This window comes from Euprymna scolopes, chromosome 30 (assembly GCF_053919585.1).
Source record: "Euprymna scolopes isolate OS-2025 chromosome 30, ASM5391958v1, whole genome shotgun sequence".
In the NCBI taxonomy this organism is placed as follows: Eukaryota; Metazoa; Mollusca; class Cephalopoda; order Sepiida; family Sepiolidae; genus Euprymna; species Euprymna scolopes.
In genome coordinates this window covers 82,297,014-82,315,342 of record NC_136511.1, presented here as the reverse complement: position 1 = coordinate 82,315,342, position 18,329 = coordinate 82,297,014, and the positions used below count along the sequence as shown (strand labels likewise).

Genomic DNA, 18,329 nt, shown 5'->3' with positions numbered 1-18,329 from the left:
TTTAAGTAAAAACAATTTTACATATAGTCACGTTGAAATTAGTAAAAATTCCGAAAAATGATTCAATTCATTTGAGAAAAAGTAAAATAATCGTGCTTCAGTTGTACAGAAGAAGATACAGTATCCTCGCACCCATACAAATTGAATTGTTGCGTTGTTGGTGCATTTATTACCCCACTTGAAAGTTTAATATTGTTGCATAGGTGACAGACAACACCAGGAAAATATTGGATATATTGCATACACACAATTACGGATCCAAGCAAAAGCAGATGTAAGTTGGATTGCTGATCGAAAAATCAAGATCATGAAACAATGAGAAAAATATTTTAACGATTGCAATTGCTAAAAGTGCAGCGTAATAAAACAACCAAAATTTCAAATCAAAAGTCAAAATAAGTGAACAATTAGATTCTGATCAAGGAATGTGGTTGATGTCAATATAAAACATAAAGTAAGTCAAACAGACAGAGTGAGAGAGAAAGCTAGAGTGACACTTTTACAGTCGCTGCACTGGCCAATGACACCAACCCACATACTGACCTGATCTCTCTTTCTTGCCATGCTATCACTGTAATGTAAATAATACTTGCTGTTGATTTAACAAGAATCTGTTTATTTGATTATAAAATCCACAGCTATCATCGTGTATATACTATTGACCCGCATTTAGTTGAAACTGTGAACCATTACATATAGACAACAATATTACATTCAAGGATTCTGAGTAAGAAAGCAAGCTTCCTTCAATTCAATCAAAATCGGCAGTGATTTTTTTGTTGTATGCACATAGATTCCTTTCTGAATAAAAGGTCCTGAGGTATATCATAATGCTCATTAATGAAACTGTTAGCCAAAATCAGATCATCGCATAATTGTCAGTGCTCAAGGGAGAAAAGGATAAGTTTTGGAGTTGGCTTTCATAGGGCAAATCCGATGGACCTTGCATCATTTGAGTAGCAAGTCTTTGAACTCTCTCCAGAGAGTCAAACTCTTGTAGAAATTCTACTAGAACAATTTTTTACCAAAAAACATCGCTATAATCTTGTATATTCTTGATCCGCCATTTTTTTTTATATCACAAAAGTTAACAAAGCAGCAAAGATAAGTGAGTTTATCATAAGGCCACAATATAAGAAAATTAACAAATACAATAAACCTGTATTATTTGATAAATTTTATTTTTACTTGTAATTATTTTTTTACTTAATCATTTTTATAATCTTTGGAAATTTTTACTAGTTTCAACATGACATGTAATTACGTAATAGTGTTTTTTTTTTACTTAAAATGCATTTTTTGATATACAATTATAATGCATAAGCACTAAAAGAATCTTCTAATTACCTGTTTTTGAGCTGCTTCTTGCGCCATTTTCTGCGATCTTTGTCTTTTTATGCTATCTGCAACCATTTGGAATTGGTCATGGTAGATGAGAATGGGTTAAGGACCATAAAAGAATTTCAGTTTTCACTTATGCTTTCATTTCAAAATGTCAGAACAAGAAAAGAAAAAGGAGGATCATGCAGTGATAAGATCATGGATAGATACAGGTTTATACAGAAAATAGATGACATTTCACCCTACAAAAACCAACAACAAAAAAAAAAAGTGCTAGAATTCAATATGTTAGAATTGGAAATTTTCCACATAAGTTTTAAATTAAATAAGAAAATAGAAAATTCCTAAAGAAGTTATGGGTAGAATGAGTTATGTGTATAGGAAGTTACATCACGAGAGGAAGTCCAAAGTGACATGTAACGAGGAAGAGTCTTGTTCTTTAGTAAATGAGCCAAGTGGGTCCGGTCATATTTTTCAAAGTTCTGTTTTCATCCTCATGTATAGAGCAGGTGATAGGATAATGCAATAAAATAATAAAACATCAATTCATTTGTTTATTTTCTCACAAAAGAAGCAAAATTCAAATTTTTAAACTTCATGATTTTAACACAATCCATATTTGTAAAGGTTACTATTTAACAAGAACAAAAAACTTGTTGACTGTCATTTTTTTTTTTTTTACTTATTTTGTAATTGCAATATGACAGAGATTTGTTCAGAAATTAATGTTTTCTTTGGGTTTATGTGCACAACTAAACAATAATTTTATTTTAAACTGAATTTATATTACCTAATCTTAAACAAGTAAACAATCATTTAGAATTAGATAACGTCCAGGTTTTAAAATCATTTTCAAAATAAGACAATAAAAATAAAGTTGAAAATTAAATAAGAGAATGGAAAATGAGAGCTATGTGTATAGGAAGTTGCATCATGGGAGGAAATCTAAAGTGATACATGGTGTTAAAGAAAGGATATTTCAGTACATTGCTCCCCGCAAAAAATAAAGAATATAAATAAATATTACTCCCCACAAAAAATAAAGAATATAAATAAATATTACTCCCCACAAAAATATAAAGATTATAAATAAATATTACTTCCCACAAAAAATAAAGAATATAAATAAATATTACTCTCCACAAAAAATAAAGAATATAAATAAATATTACTCCCCACAAAAAATAAAGAATATAAATAAATATTACTCCCCACAAAAATATAAAGATTATAAATAAATATTACTCCCCGCAAAAAATAAAGAATATAAATAAATATTACTCCCCACAAAAAATAAAGAATATAAATAAATATTACTCCCCACAAAAAATAAAGAATATAAATAAATATTACTCCCCACAAAAATATAAAGATTATAAATAAATATTACTCCCCACAAAAAATAAAGAATATAAATAAATATTACTCCCCACAAAAAATAAAGAATATAAATGAATATTACTCCCCACAAAAAAATAAAGAATATAAATAAATATTACTCCCCACAAAAAATAAAGAATATAAATAAATATTACTCCCCACAAAAAATAAAGAATATAAATAAATATTACTCCCCACAAAAAATAAAGAATATAAATAAATATTACTCCTCACAAAAAATAAAGAATATGAATAAATATTACTCTCCACAAAAAATAAAGAATATAAATAAATATTACTCTCCACAAAAAATAAAGAATATAAATAAATATTACTCTCCACAAAAAATAAAGAATATAAATAAATATTACTCCCCGCAAAAAATAAAGAATATAAATAAATATTACTCTCCACAAAAAATAAAGAATATAAATAAATATTACTCTCCACAAAAAATAAAGAATATAAATAAATATTACTCTCCACAAAAAATAAAGAATATAAATAAATATTACTCTCCACAAAAAATAAAGAATATAAATAAATATTACTCTCCACAAAAAATAAAGAATATAAATAAATATTACTCCCCACAAAAAATAAAGAATATAAATAAATATTACTCCCCACAAAAAATAAAGAATATAAATAAATATTACTCCCCACAAAAATATAAAGATTATAAATAAATATTACTCCACACAAAAAATAAAGAATATAAATAAATATTACTCCCCACAAAAAATAAAGAATATAAATAAATATTACTCCCCACAAAAAAATAAAGAATATAAATAAATATTACTCCCCACAAAAAATAAAGAATATAAATAAATATTACTCCCCACAAAAAATAAAGACTATAAATAAATATTACTCTCCACAAAAATAAAGAATATAAATAAATATTACTCCTCACAAAAAATAAAGAATATAAATAAATATTACTCTCCACAAAAAATAAAGAATATAAATAAATATTACTCTCCACAAAAAATAAAGAATATAAATAAATATTACTCTCCACAAAAAATAAAGAATATAAATAAATATTACTCTCCACAAAAAATAAAGAATATAAATAAATATTACTCCTCACAAAAAATAAAGAATATAAATAAATATTACTCCTCACAAAAAATAAAGAATATAAATAAATATTACTCCACACAAAAAATAAAGAATATAAATAAATATTACTCCCAACAAAAAATAAAGAATATAAATAAATATTACTCCCCACAAAAAATAAAGAATATAAATAAATATTACTCCTCACAAAAAATAAAGAATATAAATAAATATTACTCTCCACAAAAAATAAAGAATATAAATAAATATTACTCTCCACAAAAAATAAAGAATATAAATAAATATTACTCTCCACAAAAAAATAAAGAATATAAATAAATATTATTCTCCACAAAAAAATAAAGAATATAAATAAATATTATTCTCCACAAAAAATAAAGAATATAAATAAATATTACTCCCCACAAAAAATAAAGAATATAAATAAATATTACTCTCCACAAAAAATAAAGAATATAAATAAATATTACTCCTCATGAAAATAAAGAATATAAATAAATATTACTCCCCGAAAAAATAAAGAAAATCTTTATGATGCAGATATTTATGATGGAAAAAATATTGTATACCAAATGTCATGTAAATTGATCAAGTAGTTTTATTTTTATAAATAAAATCATTTTTAAGTGATTAATGGGTATTCATAGGCATTATAATGATGTATAAGGCTGATTTTAAACTATTTCTGAAAAGTTATTTTAAGAGTTAACCAGTGATAAATTTGAGTTTTTTCAATGCCTCATCCATCCTCATGTTAAGAATGGCTTTCTATAATATTGCAAGTTTGAATTATTTGGAATTATCTCCCTATGTCCTCCAAATAATTTTAAAAATGGCATTGAGAGATCATTGACCATCATTTAGCCATAAAATTTGATTTTCTTTTTTTAAATAAAACTACCTGATCAATTTACATGGTTTTCTTTCTGTCATATGTAAAGATTTTTCTTGATTTTTGTTTTTACATGGGAGAGGAGTTATGTATTTGCACCGGCCTTTCATTTTGGCACATGATCTTGGTTTGGATTTGAATCGCTGTTTTTAAAGCTCTCCCCCCCCCATCTCCCTGACCCATGTGAGAGTTAATATAGTGAAGCTAATATGTAGCACCACAGTTTTATTGGTGTAAGAGAATAAAACAGCAAAGAGCTTGAACCACTAAGCAGCAATTTGTCGCTAACATTATTTGTAACAAAAATTGCACCAAATTATTTGAGAGGCTGAGAGTGCTGAACTTTTGCACTAATGAAAACTTCTGTTCATCGTCTGATTGGTCAGTTGGCACACTTTAGTTCGAAATCGCATTTTCATTAGTCATTCATACTTTATGTTTTTGAGATTTCTGAGATAAGGATCTATTATCTGAATTATTCAAACTACTATTCTTATCTTGTTCTTTATTTTCATGTAATCAATGAACTTCTTTATCTTTCAAAACATGGAAATCTTTGTTGAATTTGGGAACCTATAAGGAATGTCCAACTATTTATTTTAATCCATAGAGGTAGATTGTTCTCATTCTATCAACCATGATCCGGTACAAGGATTAATAAAGTATTATGAACACATGGTGTTGATTAGCAGTCAATTCTAAATGACAGTCTTCTGAAAGTTGAATCCTTACTATAGACAATGATTAAGAATAACATAATTAATTGATTAACTTTTCTACCTGTTCATGACTGACAAAATGAGAACAATCTACCCCTGTGGATTAAGTAAAAATTTCAGATTGAAATTCTGTATAGGTATTCGAATTCAGCATGAAGATTACTAATATTATGTTTCTGAATTTTTGAGATGAGGATTGCTAATCCAGATTATTTGGATCATTTCAACTACTGTTTGCATCTTGAGTTTGCACAACATTTTGACCGATATAACCTCCAACCTTCTTCAAGTGTACCATGTTTAACTCTGGAATCTGTACAAAATTTTAAATAGAAACACTTTATTTAATCCATGAAAATAGCATGTTCTCGTTCTGTTAACCACGATCGGGTAAAAGTTATAAATGATTCGCAATTATATTCTTTGTCTCACTCACATTAAGAATAAAACTTTCAACCTCCAGACGAGTGTTACAACTGAATTTTACCTGGTACATTATCCATTATGCTCTTCGCTGACGATACAAAGAATACAATTGTGAACTACTTAAGACTTCTACCTTGTCATGACTGACAGAACAAGAGTATGCTATCCCCATGAACTAAATTACTAAATAAAGAGTTTTGTTCAAAATTCTATGCAGATTTTCAAGTTCGACAGAAAGATTCCAGGATTCGACATGCTACACCTGAAGAAGGTCAACAATTACATCGGTCAAAATGTTGTGTGAATAAAATCTAAGATGAGGACAGTAGTATGAAGAATCTGAGTAATCAAAAGATTCCCAAGTTAAAAAAAAATGCATTTGAAGAAGGTCGGAGGTTACATTGGCTGAAACATTGTGAAAATAACAATCAGGATAAAAATAGTAGTTCAAATAATATTGGCCTCAAGTTTGTTATATTATTTCCATCATGTTTTGGTATTTTTGCAATGAGGATTGAAAATAATATTGTCTGTAGTGTGGATTGAAAATAATATTGTCTGTAGTGTGGATTGAAAATAATATTGTCTGTAGTATGGATTGATAATAATATTGTCTGTAGTATGGACTGATAATAATATTGTCTGTAGTATGGATTGATAATAATATTGTCTGTAGTATGGATTGATAATCAGATTGTCTGTTGTATGGATTGATAATATTGTCCATAGTATGGATTGATAATAATATTGTCTGTAGTATGGATTGATAACAATATTGTCTGTAGTATGGATTGATAATATTGTCTGTAGTATGGATTGATAATAATATTGTTTGTAGTATGGATTGAAAATAATATTGTAGTATGGATTGAAAATAATATTGCCTGTAGTATGGATTGATAATAATATTGTCTGTAGTATGGATTGAAAATAACATTGTCTGTAGTATGGATTGATAATAATATTGCCTGTAGTATGGATTGATGATAATATTGCCTGTAGTATGGATTGAAAATAATATTGCCTGTAGTATGGATTGAAAATAATATTGTCTGTAGTATGGATTGAAAATAATATTGTCTGTAGTATGGATTGATAATAATATTGTCTGTAGTATGGATTGATAATAATATTGTCTGTAGTATGGATTGAAAATAATATTGTCTGTAGTATGGATTGATAATAATATTGTCTGTAGTATGGATGGAATAGTAGAACACTTTTACCCAGTCATCACTGATAAAACAAGAATAATCTACATCCAAATTAAATAATGGTTTTCATTTGAAATTTCATAAAGTTTCCTGAATTTGGTATAAAGGTCGTTAGATTTGAAAAAATTCACCTGAAAGAAAGTTAGAAATTACATTGGCTGAGACATTGTGTGAATAACACTGAAGATGAGAATAGTAGTTTGAATAATCCAAATAATACAGATATCATCACGCTTTAGTTTGAATAACATATCCGTTGCTGAACACATAGATTCAATTGATGCATCTCAAGAATATCCGTTTTTGCCTTTAATACAAAAACATTTTTGTATTTAGAAATAAAAAAGAAAAGAGACAAACGAAAGAAAAAGAGAGAAAAGAAAGAAGAGAAATAAGAAAGAAAAAAAGAGCTAGAAAAGAAAAAAAGTGTAGCTCTAATGAAAATGACTTGTGAGTTTTAAAGAGGCTTGACCAATGATAATCTTATGGCTTTTACTGATTAGGTTATTCAGTTTTTCAAAACAGGATATGACATTTTAATTGAAAAAGGTGTGGAGGCGAAAAAGTACCTTCTCATAGACACAAAAAAAAAAAAAAAAAAAAAAAGACAATACTTAAATAAAACTAAAAACAGGAAGTGACACAGCGCTCTTCAAATTTAAAGTAAAAAATCAAACCTAATACTAAAGCAACCATCTTACAGGCTTTATATTCTTAAATTACATTAGTCTCTTTTGCAGCATGTCATTTATTTCATGGCGAATTTAATGCTAAAGAATACATTTTTTTGATAAAGGACTTGAAATATTAAGAACTAAATGAAAATCTATTATTGCACTAAAACTTGTATTTGTTTGTCACTGTCTCAAAGTTTAAAGTTATTTCTAGTATACTTTTCAAACTTAATGACTAAGGTTGGAACGCTATATGTTTTGGTTTCTGTTCTAGCTGATGGCACCTAAGTCATGTTTTTTTACTTTTGAAATCACTACTACATATTGGGTACAATATAATCTATATATCTATAAAAATGACAGTGTGTGTGTGTGTCTGTCAGGCTGTGTACATTTTCCTACACAATATCTCTGTCAATTTTAAGTCTACAGACTCAAAATTTGATATACAGGGTACTGAGATTTGGGAAAATCTTTGTAATCAGTTTTCGGCCAGAAATTTGGCTGTTAAGGGGTCAAAGTTCAACGATTCGACCTTTGAGAATTCTACCTAACTTCTCAGACAATTTTGGATCTAAACACTGAAATTTATGCTATAGGTTCCTTGGACATGGATCTAACTTAATAACTTGATTTGAGCTCAAAACAATAAATGTTAAGGGGTCATAATAGGAGTCAAAGTTTAAAAAAATTGACCGCTTTTTTTTTTTTTGCTCAACATAAACCTCCAAACACCCGGGCAACGTCGGGCTGAAGTGCTAGTAATCAATGGAGAATTGGCTCTATAATAATAAATATGAAATCTGCATACATTAAAATATCATATTTAAGTGTATTTTATGACTGGACAACGCCGGATGGCTTTCTAGTAATACCGGTAATTTAACATGTTTTTATGTTTTTCATAAAGCTATTTTCATTTGTCAAATGTGAAAAGCTTCATAATTTTTAGAAAGAAACATATTTAAAATCTAAACTAACATCTCTCCTTTAACAATTACAAAAAACCTTTTCAGCCACTGTGCAGTAGGTTAACAAAGGAGGAGATCAGTTGATGATGACATATTTTTAGTGAACAGCATGAAATGGCAACAGATAAAAGTTGGAAGTCATTCACAAAATGTCTAATCTCGGTATGAGATATAAAGATGGAATATTAAAATCCAATATATATGTTTTTAATAAATATTAATAATTATTTTTAAACTTACAAACACATGGGTTTTGAACTTATATGTAGGAGATGATAATTACTGCTTGTCAGAGGATTCAAACCCAGTCACAAAGTCACTCTTGACTTTGTAAGCTAGTATTCAACCTCCAGGCCACAGGAAATTAGCATGAGATGTGAGGGAAATTATCTGTAAATGTAAAATCATTTAGTATAAACAGTCAGAAATTATTTAACAACTGATGTTGGAATATATATATGTTAGCATGAATGTTTAGTTTACAAACATTTTGGTTACAAATATGTAGACATGTTTCAGCTATATTCTTATCTAAGGTCAAAACTGATGAAAATGCAAAGATGAATCCAGATTTGTCTTTACATAACTGTATTTTACATTTGCATAACTGTGTGTAATTATATATATATATATATATATATATATATATATATATATATATATATATATAATTATTCATCAGCATGACTAGACCTCACAATATTCGAACCTGAATCCATGTGACTTGCATTCAATATTCTACCACTGAACTACAAACCCTGCTAGTAGTGGGAGAGATATATGGCATTATGTTACCGTTTATGTATTTATATTCATATTTTATTGTGAACACAGCTGTGTCCACTGCACTGTAGTGATCGTCCTACACATTGTGCTGGGTCAACGTTCTTCATCGATCCATCCATGCAATGAAAAGTCACTATACCAAGAGAGCCACCCATCCTCATCAAAACTAACTGCTCTCTCTCAAATTCAACTCCAACTCTTGCTCCTCTTCCTTCTGCGGGGTCACTTCATATTTGACTGTTATTTTGTTGGCGGTCATTTTTTAGCCGCTCAGAAGGAGATAAAATCTAGCTGGTCTTTAGACACAGGTTTTTTTTCTGAATCTCAGCATGACTTTCCCAATAAATGATGCACTTAGTTTTTCAAACAAAGAGAATATTGTGATGTAGCAGGGTTGAACAAATAGTAGTTTCTCTGCAGCCAAGCAAAGAACTCGCAACAAAAAAATCCTTTGTTAGAAAAATACAAACGCTCGTTTATTTCTTGCTCTGTGTTGTGTGTTTCAGTCAGTAGACAGGAGGGAGGAGCAGGAGATGTGTGTGTGTGTGTGTGTGTGCACACAGTCTCAATATGCGACAATATCTCTTAAGTGGTCTGACTCTGGCCAAAGATATCTTCATCTTTCTACATCCTTCCCCTTTTCTGCTGGTAAAGCATCAAACAACTGCATGTCTGCCATTCACACATGTTTACATTGTGATCCTGAGAATTGAGCATATTCAATTATTTATATAGGAAAACTTTACTTTATTGCAAGGTTGGAATCATTGTTTTCTTAACTAGTGTGATGCCCCCAGTATATACATTTATAAAGTATAATAATCTACAGATATGTGGTTTGTTATCCCTACGACTTATGAGGATGATTAACTCTAACAAGATTATTATATATATGTGTGTGTGTGTGTGTGTGTGTATATATATATATATATATATATATATATATACACACACACACACACATATATATATATCAATTCAAAGGGAACAGCTTTTTTATTTTTATTATTTTTTTCTGAATAATGCACACTACTTTAAGTACTTTATACAGAAAAAAAAAAAAAATAAAGAAATAAATGAAGTAATTTTTATATAATCAATAACAAAAAAAAAAAGAAACCATTATATGTTCATCCCAGACTGACAAGAGACCTTCATGACTGAGAATAGCATGTAAGATTCATTGATTTTGTCACCGCATCAAACTTAAAACCAACAATATTATATTGATCTTCTATAACATCATTAACATGTATATTTATATATAATAATAATTATTCTTATACCTACAGGCACTAATGACTCCTGTTTTTGCAATCATCAATGTAGGAAGCGACAATTTCTACTGGTTGGGAGATTTGGACCATGCTATAAAAATGTCACTTTTGATTTCATTTGCTAAGATGTTACCTCTGGGCCACTAACAACTGCCATGAGAATTAAGGGAAATTTAACACCTATAAATGCCAAATGCATGCGGGCACAACAGTAAACAATCGAGAGGATTTAAATGAGTAGAAATATATATACATATATATTTATTTCTGTGGAAATATGTTTTTTTCAATTATAATTTTCCTTTTATTCATACCAATCCTTAATTTATGAAGATCAACGCAACTACAGAGCATATAACAAATAAATGACAATGCGAAACAGTTGCTGCCAAGAGTTGTGAATGTCAACGTATTTAAAGGAATGAATTGTAAGATGGTCAACATCATGAAATTTGGAATATAGATTTTTGTCATTAATTTATATATATATATATATATATATATATATATATATATATATTATTGTGCATAGACAGAACTATATTAAAAGAGCTAAAATAATTCTTAAAGTCAAAACTCACCCTACAGATCCCAACATTACACTGGGTTTCATGTTCCAAAGAGACAATCGTCAGATGTTACTTCTGTTTTTGCTTGGTTCTTATTTGAATCATTTCAACAGACCAATTCAAAATACATATTTTCATCAGTCCTCCTTCTCCTCCTCATTATTTATTTATAATTATTATTTATTTCACCAAGCAATCATGACTGCAAAACCTGTTTTAAAAAATTAGAACAAAAAAGGATACTAGTTTTCCATTGAGTCAATTTCATTCTGAAGTTCATGTGAACGACGACTTCTAATTTCCTGAAAATATTTCTGGAGTTCTTGAATGCGTTCTCGTTGGATCTGGAGTGAATCTTTGAAAAGTCTTTTAAAGATCTGTCGAGAGGAAGAAAACGACAAAAATAATTCATGCAAATAAAGACGCAATAATTTTGACAATTGTCTATAATATATATAACAATATGTAAAAAACAAAAAAACAAAACAGACCAAACAGCATGATAATTACATTCAGTTTAACATCTGTTTTAAATGCTGACATATGTTGGACAGCTTTCAGAAACTGACTTCCAAATTAACCTAATTCTACCCAGGTATCCACTTATCCCACTTTTTTCTATCAAATCCATCCTTATCATTTTCTCCTATGTTTTCCTTACACCCTGCTACCTCAACTGTTCTCCATCTACAAACCTAAGCACTCTTATCCTCTTATCCATTCTTTCAATGTGACCAAACCGTTGAAGTCTCCTGTTCTACACACATCATTCGTGATGCTCTATCCAAAGTTCATTGTGTGTATATGTACATTTAAATAAAGTTCATGGCGGGACAATAGTATACATAAATATCTTTACAACATAAAAAACAAATAACATTTGTTTGAGTTTTCAACATCTGGCCATTCTGGAAACATCTGGTCCATCTTGGGTCTTGTCTTGACGGAAAATTGCAATGAAAATTCTCCCCAAGAATGACAGAGCTTCGGATTTTATTTTCGGCAACTTTTTATTCCAGAGTGTTTGTTTCCCTCTTGTAAAGTTGCACACTGATCTAAATCCCGTTTACATTTTGTTTATTGCAATTTCTAACATTCTCTGCTCAGAACCATCATGATCTGTCGACCATCTCTCTCCCTCTTCTGACTAACTCTTTCTCTAACTAATTTCCATGTATCTCAAAAAGACTGTATCCCCCTCAAAACGACGTCATTAGTTTATGTCACTAGGATAATCACCTGATGTTTTTACATGTCATTATTTCTATCTTGCCAACTAAATTGTTATAACAGTTTTAAAGTTAATATTCCTAAGTTAATGTAAAAAAATATTTATGCTAAATATTTTTTTATTCTAAAAATAAAAAAAAAATTGGAAAAGCTTGGCTAGATATGGTGTGATGCTAAACTCATTCTTTTTAGTTGTTAGAAAAATTGAGGCATTGAAAAAACAATTTCTTTTTTTTTTTCTCTTTTTCGCACCAAACAAGGTATATTGCCACTTGGAACATAAGGAAATACTATATACTATTTAGGATCGTTAGTTAGTAGAGTCAGGAAAGCAGAAAATAGGGAGGAAATTACAATTCTTTTTAGTTGTTGGTATAATTAGAGCACATTAGTCTTGGAGTATTTTGTCATTCAATCTTAAAAAGAATAAAGAAATTTATAAAAAGAAAATTAATTGTATTATTTGGATTTTTCAGGCTACTGTTCCAGTTTTGCGAGTTATTTGGAGAATGTTTCAGCCAACATAACCTCTGACCTTCTTCAAGTGTATCTTGTTGAACTCCAGAATCTGCACAGAATTTCAAACAGAACACTTTATTTAATCCATATAGGTAGCATACTCTTTGTCTGTCAGCTACAACTGGGTAGAAGTCTTAATTCACTATTGTATTCTTAGTATTGTCTGCACTGAGCATTGAACTTTCAACCTCCAGCATTGTCACTTACAGGCAGAAAGATTCTCGAGTTCAGCAAGATACACCTGAAGAAAGTTGGAGGTTACATCAATGGAAACATTGTACAAATAACATTCAAGATGAAAACAGTAATCCAAATAATGCAAATTATCAATCCTTATCTCAAAAATTCAGAAACATAAAAAAATGTTTACCTGTTCCTCTTTTGTCTTTTTTCTCATCATTCGTGATCGCATTTGCGCTGAAAACTCATTGTAGTATCTACGTGCACGTGCAGATGTCATCCGCTTCTCATGCAAACGGTTTTTAACTGCAAAACGTTGCATCTTACTTTCTTTCATTTCTTTCTAAAAGATTAAGAAAAAAAGATAAAAAGAAAAAAATAATTGATGAAACTAACCAAGGGAAGGTAACTCTTACTGTTAACATTTAGGCATTAGCTACTAAATGAAACAAATCACATACTCTTTCTGGAGAACTTCACCACATGATTGAATACAGAGCTCTCGCCAAATGGTCCGTTGTTATAGTGTGTCAGTACATGTGTGAGTTAACAGGTTATACTGAACTACTTGCTAAACACATCTTTATGGCTTTTTTTGCAGGGAGGTTTTACTGCCCTCTCAGATACTGTCTGGTACTGAACTTTGGTGATTTAACAAAAACTGATGTATTAATTTTTATTTATTGCAGACTATTATCCTCATCTTTTTTAGTTGTTGTTTCATGACGTTTCAGCCAACTATTCCTCTGACCTTCGTCATGTGGTAGGATGAAGATAATAGTCCGCAATAAATAAATAAATAATACTCATCTCAATAATGAATCTCTACGGTTCCAGGTGAGCATTGTCTGAAGATAGCGGTTTCAATCCTACCCAAAGCCGACCACAAGCTTACTTGGCCAAAAACAGGGTGAGATGACAACAACTATGGAAGGCAGTGATTGCTGAGAATGCAGTTAAGAGCTTCGGAGTTTCTATCCCGTCGCGGTTACCACCTGATGAAAGCTAGAGAAATAGTTGGCCGAAATGTCATGAAACAACTAAAAAAGATTAGGATAATAGTCTGCAATGAATAAATGAATAAATAATACTCGTCTCAATAATGAATTCCAATTAATATAAACACTGATGTATCAACATGATTATGTTATACCACTGATAACATCCTTTGCTATAAATTATTTAGAAAATTACTTTAAAGTGTTTTTAGGGAGCATAATATGGATACAACTAACTTTTCAAAAATTCAAATATAGCAGATTCATTCATTTTTTTTTATTACTTCATATAGTGTTACGTTGTACTCCCTTCAAGGGAAGCAAGGCACTAAATTAATGATATGTTATATGTCCCTTTTGGGGAACTGTTGGTCACTGTACCAGATTAAATGAATGTTATGTAGGCATCAAATTAACTATATATTAGATAGCGGTTGTGTAAAGAGTGTATATAAAAAACGTGTGTATATAAAGGTTTCTCTTGTGTTGTCTAGTATTCATTATTTCCTTGTTGATGTATGTGTGTGTGGCAAGGGTTACAGAACAGTTACAATATGGATAACACAAAAGGGATGGGACACGATTATGTATGTTGCCAATAGAGAAAACATACCTTCGTTCATCTGTTGGTCTTGATTGACGAATCCGTAAAAAGCTGCAAAGAAGATTCCTTCCAAAGAAGTGATCAGGAGTCTCCGGTTAAATTTTACAACTTTTATTTCACTGTGTTTTCTCATTGGAAGATTACATGCTTGTCTTACACTCTGCTTTCCTGGCATACAGGGCCATAGGCTCCATCGCTAGTGGACTTCCACATCTGTCCAAAATTATTAAAAACTGGTACCACAAATACAGTTTTCCAGCAGTCAGGAAAGCAAGATTCAACAAGGCATTTGTTTAAAAGTTTAGAAAGAACTGGGGCAACCTCAGCAGAGCATTTCTTTAATAGTATAGCTGGGATGAGACTAGGCCCAAATGCCTTTATCCCATAATGCAGTTTTAACAGTTTAGTCTATTCTGTATGACAAACTGACTTACCTCCCTTGTTTCCACAAAACTTTTGCTATTTCAAATTAGAAAATGGCCGATCAATAATAACAATGTTTTTCTTTTTTTATAAAAAAATTGGTTCTACCAGATTTTCTATCATTATTTGTAACTTGTTACTAATTTCAACATGACATGTAATTATGTAATGTGTTTTTAATTTAATGCACTTTTTTTTTTTTTTTTTTTTTTTTAGATATCCAATAATAATGCACAAGTACCCAAAACTTCTATCTGGGAAATTAATTTTACTCGTCTGGAGACGGTTATTTTTCTAGTTGCTTATAGAAATAGAAGCCATTACCATTCGCTCCGTATGGGAAAGCTCTTTTTTGATGATGTCATACAGGATGTGTTGTCGATTCTCAGCATCATCAATCTAAAATAGAAAAGACAGAATTTAGAAACAAATCGGCAAAGGAAAATGGAATGCTTGCATAGGTGGTTTAATATAAAGAACACAACCCACTCTCTCTACCAAACAAATGATAACAGTAAGCATGCAAATAATTTAGCATAGTTTATTTCTATTATGTCCAGTGGATTTTGATTTACACAATATACAGAGTAGAATGTGGACCTACTTGGCTTTACTTTCAGCAGCTTTGTCACTTTCACTCCACCTCATATTTTATCATTTAGTTCTCACATTCTATGAGTGAGGTTTCTTTTTTTTCCCATAGGAGTCACCACTTATCAAGGCCTAGAGGCCACTTGAGGATAAGGGCTAAAGAGTGTACAGTACTCAATCGGAAAATATTGTAGTAATCGCTAGTAGTGTAAATTTAGTAAATTGGATTACTTAAGGGAAACGGCTCATCAAGAACTTGTTTACATTGAACTTGAAGATGACCATATTGTAATCAGCTGGAAAGCAGGCAAACGGAAAACAGTTCCCCAGGTGTGCAGTTCTAAGAAAGAAGCTTTGTTCATGGAATCTACGTTTAGGTTTAGGCAGGGATAAAAAGTGGGGGAAATTATTGATAGTGGTTTCAGCTAGACGAGTGTTTCTTGTAAATGTTTGGTGAGAGCGTACCACAGATTGGAGCTCAGAGCACTTGCCATAAAAATAATGATAAAGCAGAGACATGCTTGCAATGTCACTTCTGTGAAAAAGAGGTTGGAGGGAAGAGAAAAGGGCATCCCCTACTAGACTATAAAGTCTATTTTGAACTATGTCAAGGCAGGATAAGTCCTTTCTAGCAGCTCCTGCCCAGATATGGCAACAGTACTCCATCCTTGGAGGTACTTGGCTCTTATACAGATAGACAATTGCATCAGCAGTGAGATATCTACTGAATCAATAGAAGAATCCCACCATTTTTCCAGCAACCTTAGCAACGGATTTGTTGTATGTGTTCCATTTTACATTTCAATTGATGTCAAATAGGGGATCAGAGCATTGATGATGTAAAGATAGAAGCTTGGTTTTAGATCCATTAAAAGTAACCAGCCATTTCTTTCCCCATTGTACCACATGCTCAAGATCAGAGGAGAGAGAATCAGAGAGAACTTGGTCATTTACGGCCTTTGATGTGCTGGCATAGATGGTAGTGTCATCAGTATAAATGTCTACGAATGATCTAAGGATGTAATTTGGAAGATCATTGATGTAGATCAGGAAGAGAGTGGGACTCAGGATGGACCCCTGAATTCTTACAAAATGGTAAGAATTGCTGTTTATTTGGTCTGTTGTCTTGAATGTAAGGAAATTTTCAATCCTCTCATGGTTTTTAAGCCTTGATAAATGATGACTTATTAGTTAAAAACAAAAAAAATTTAATATGGAACAGTTAATCAGCATTGGCATAGAAGAAAGAGATAAGTAAGAACTAAAGAGTAATTTTTATGAGTAAACTTTGAGTTCTGCCCCCCCTCCCTTTTTTCCCCTAAAATATAAATCAAACATTGTCTCATAAACTTCCAGACAAAACCATTTCAAGTGTTTAAGAGAAGGGAGAAAGAAGAATAATCATCACTCCACCCCTACAGTCTTAAATTAATTCAGAAAGAAATGCTTCACTCTATTCCCATAATGAGACATTTTCATTCATTTTTTTTTTCCTCTTTTAATTTTACTCATTGAAACATTATTTTGTACGAATATGAATTTAGTGTCAACACTAGCAAATCATTTTTTCATGCTGTCATTTTTGACGGCGGATGTATACTCATAATTCTGATAGTGCAGAAGCAAAATACAGTCTTTAAATCAAGTGAATGGGGGGGAGGGGGTAAATAAAAACGTGTATCATGTGAATCTATGATTGGAATTGAGACAAAGAAAATAAAAATCATTCGTTATAACTGCCTGCGACTGCTGATGTTTAAACAATGAAGATGCAGTTTACCTAAAACACACACACACACACACATATATATGTACATTATGCAATACCTACAGCTTCGTACCTAGAAAATGGAGCCATAAAACCTGATACAGTGATATGGGACGAGAAGGAAAAAGAAGCAACCTTAGTAGAAGTTAGTGTACCACAATGATGCTAGGTTAAACAGAGCTGGGAGGAAAAGATAACGAAATACCAAGGTTTTATGTATGACATGAAAAGAAACCGGAATCTTAGGAAGATCTCCATCATTCTAGTAATTATAGAAACAACTGGACTCATGAAAAAAAATTTCAAAAACTACCTGGCAAATATACTCGGTGAACCAAGTGCAAGAGCGATTCAAACAAATGCAATTAAAGGGACAGCCAAAATTTTAAAAAGACCTCTCGGTTAGAATATCCGAGTTAGCTAGTGAATGTTTGGCACCCAGTAGGATGCCCCATTAAGACAAATTAAAAAAAAAATAAACATATGAAGACACATTCATGTTTTATAATTCCAACAAAATGAGGAAAAGGAAAAAGAAAAAGTTTTGTTCTGAAGAAAATATTTTTATATATTGAAAGTCTTAGCGTATTAAAAATAAATAATTTTTCTTTTAACTTTACAGATTGAGACATTATTCTATATGAATAGTGCCAACACTGGTGAAGTATTTTTCTG

General features: G+C 30.5%; 1 protein-coding gene across 2 annotated transcripts in view; it reads right to left on the bottom strand.

Moving 5' to 3' along the window:
• The window catches only part of LOC145254858 (centrosomal protein of 95 kDa-like), a 100,284-nt gene that overhangs the window by 5,048 nt on the left and 76,907 nt on the right, over positions 1–18,329 (bottom strand). For both annotated transcript variants that reach the window (XM_080113713.1, XM_080113712.1), the window contains 4 exons: positions 15,620–15,694; positions 13,461–13,613; positions 11,585–11,718; positions 1,348–1,432 (listed from right to left, as the gene is read on the bottom strand). In XM_080113713.1, coding sequence (XP_079969839.1) covers positions 1,348–1,432; positions 11,585–11,718; positions 13,461–13,613; positions 15,620–15,694 — 447 coding nt within the window. The remainder of the gene's footprint in view (positions 1–1,347; positions 1,433–11,584; positions 11,719–13,460; positions 13,614–15,619; positions 15,695–18,329) is intronic.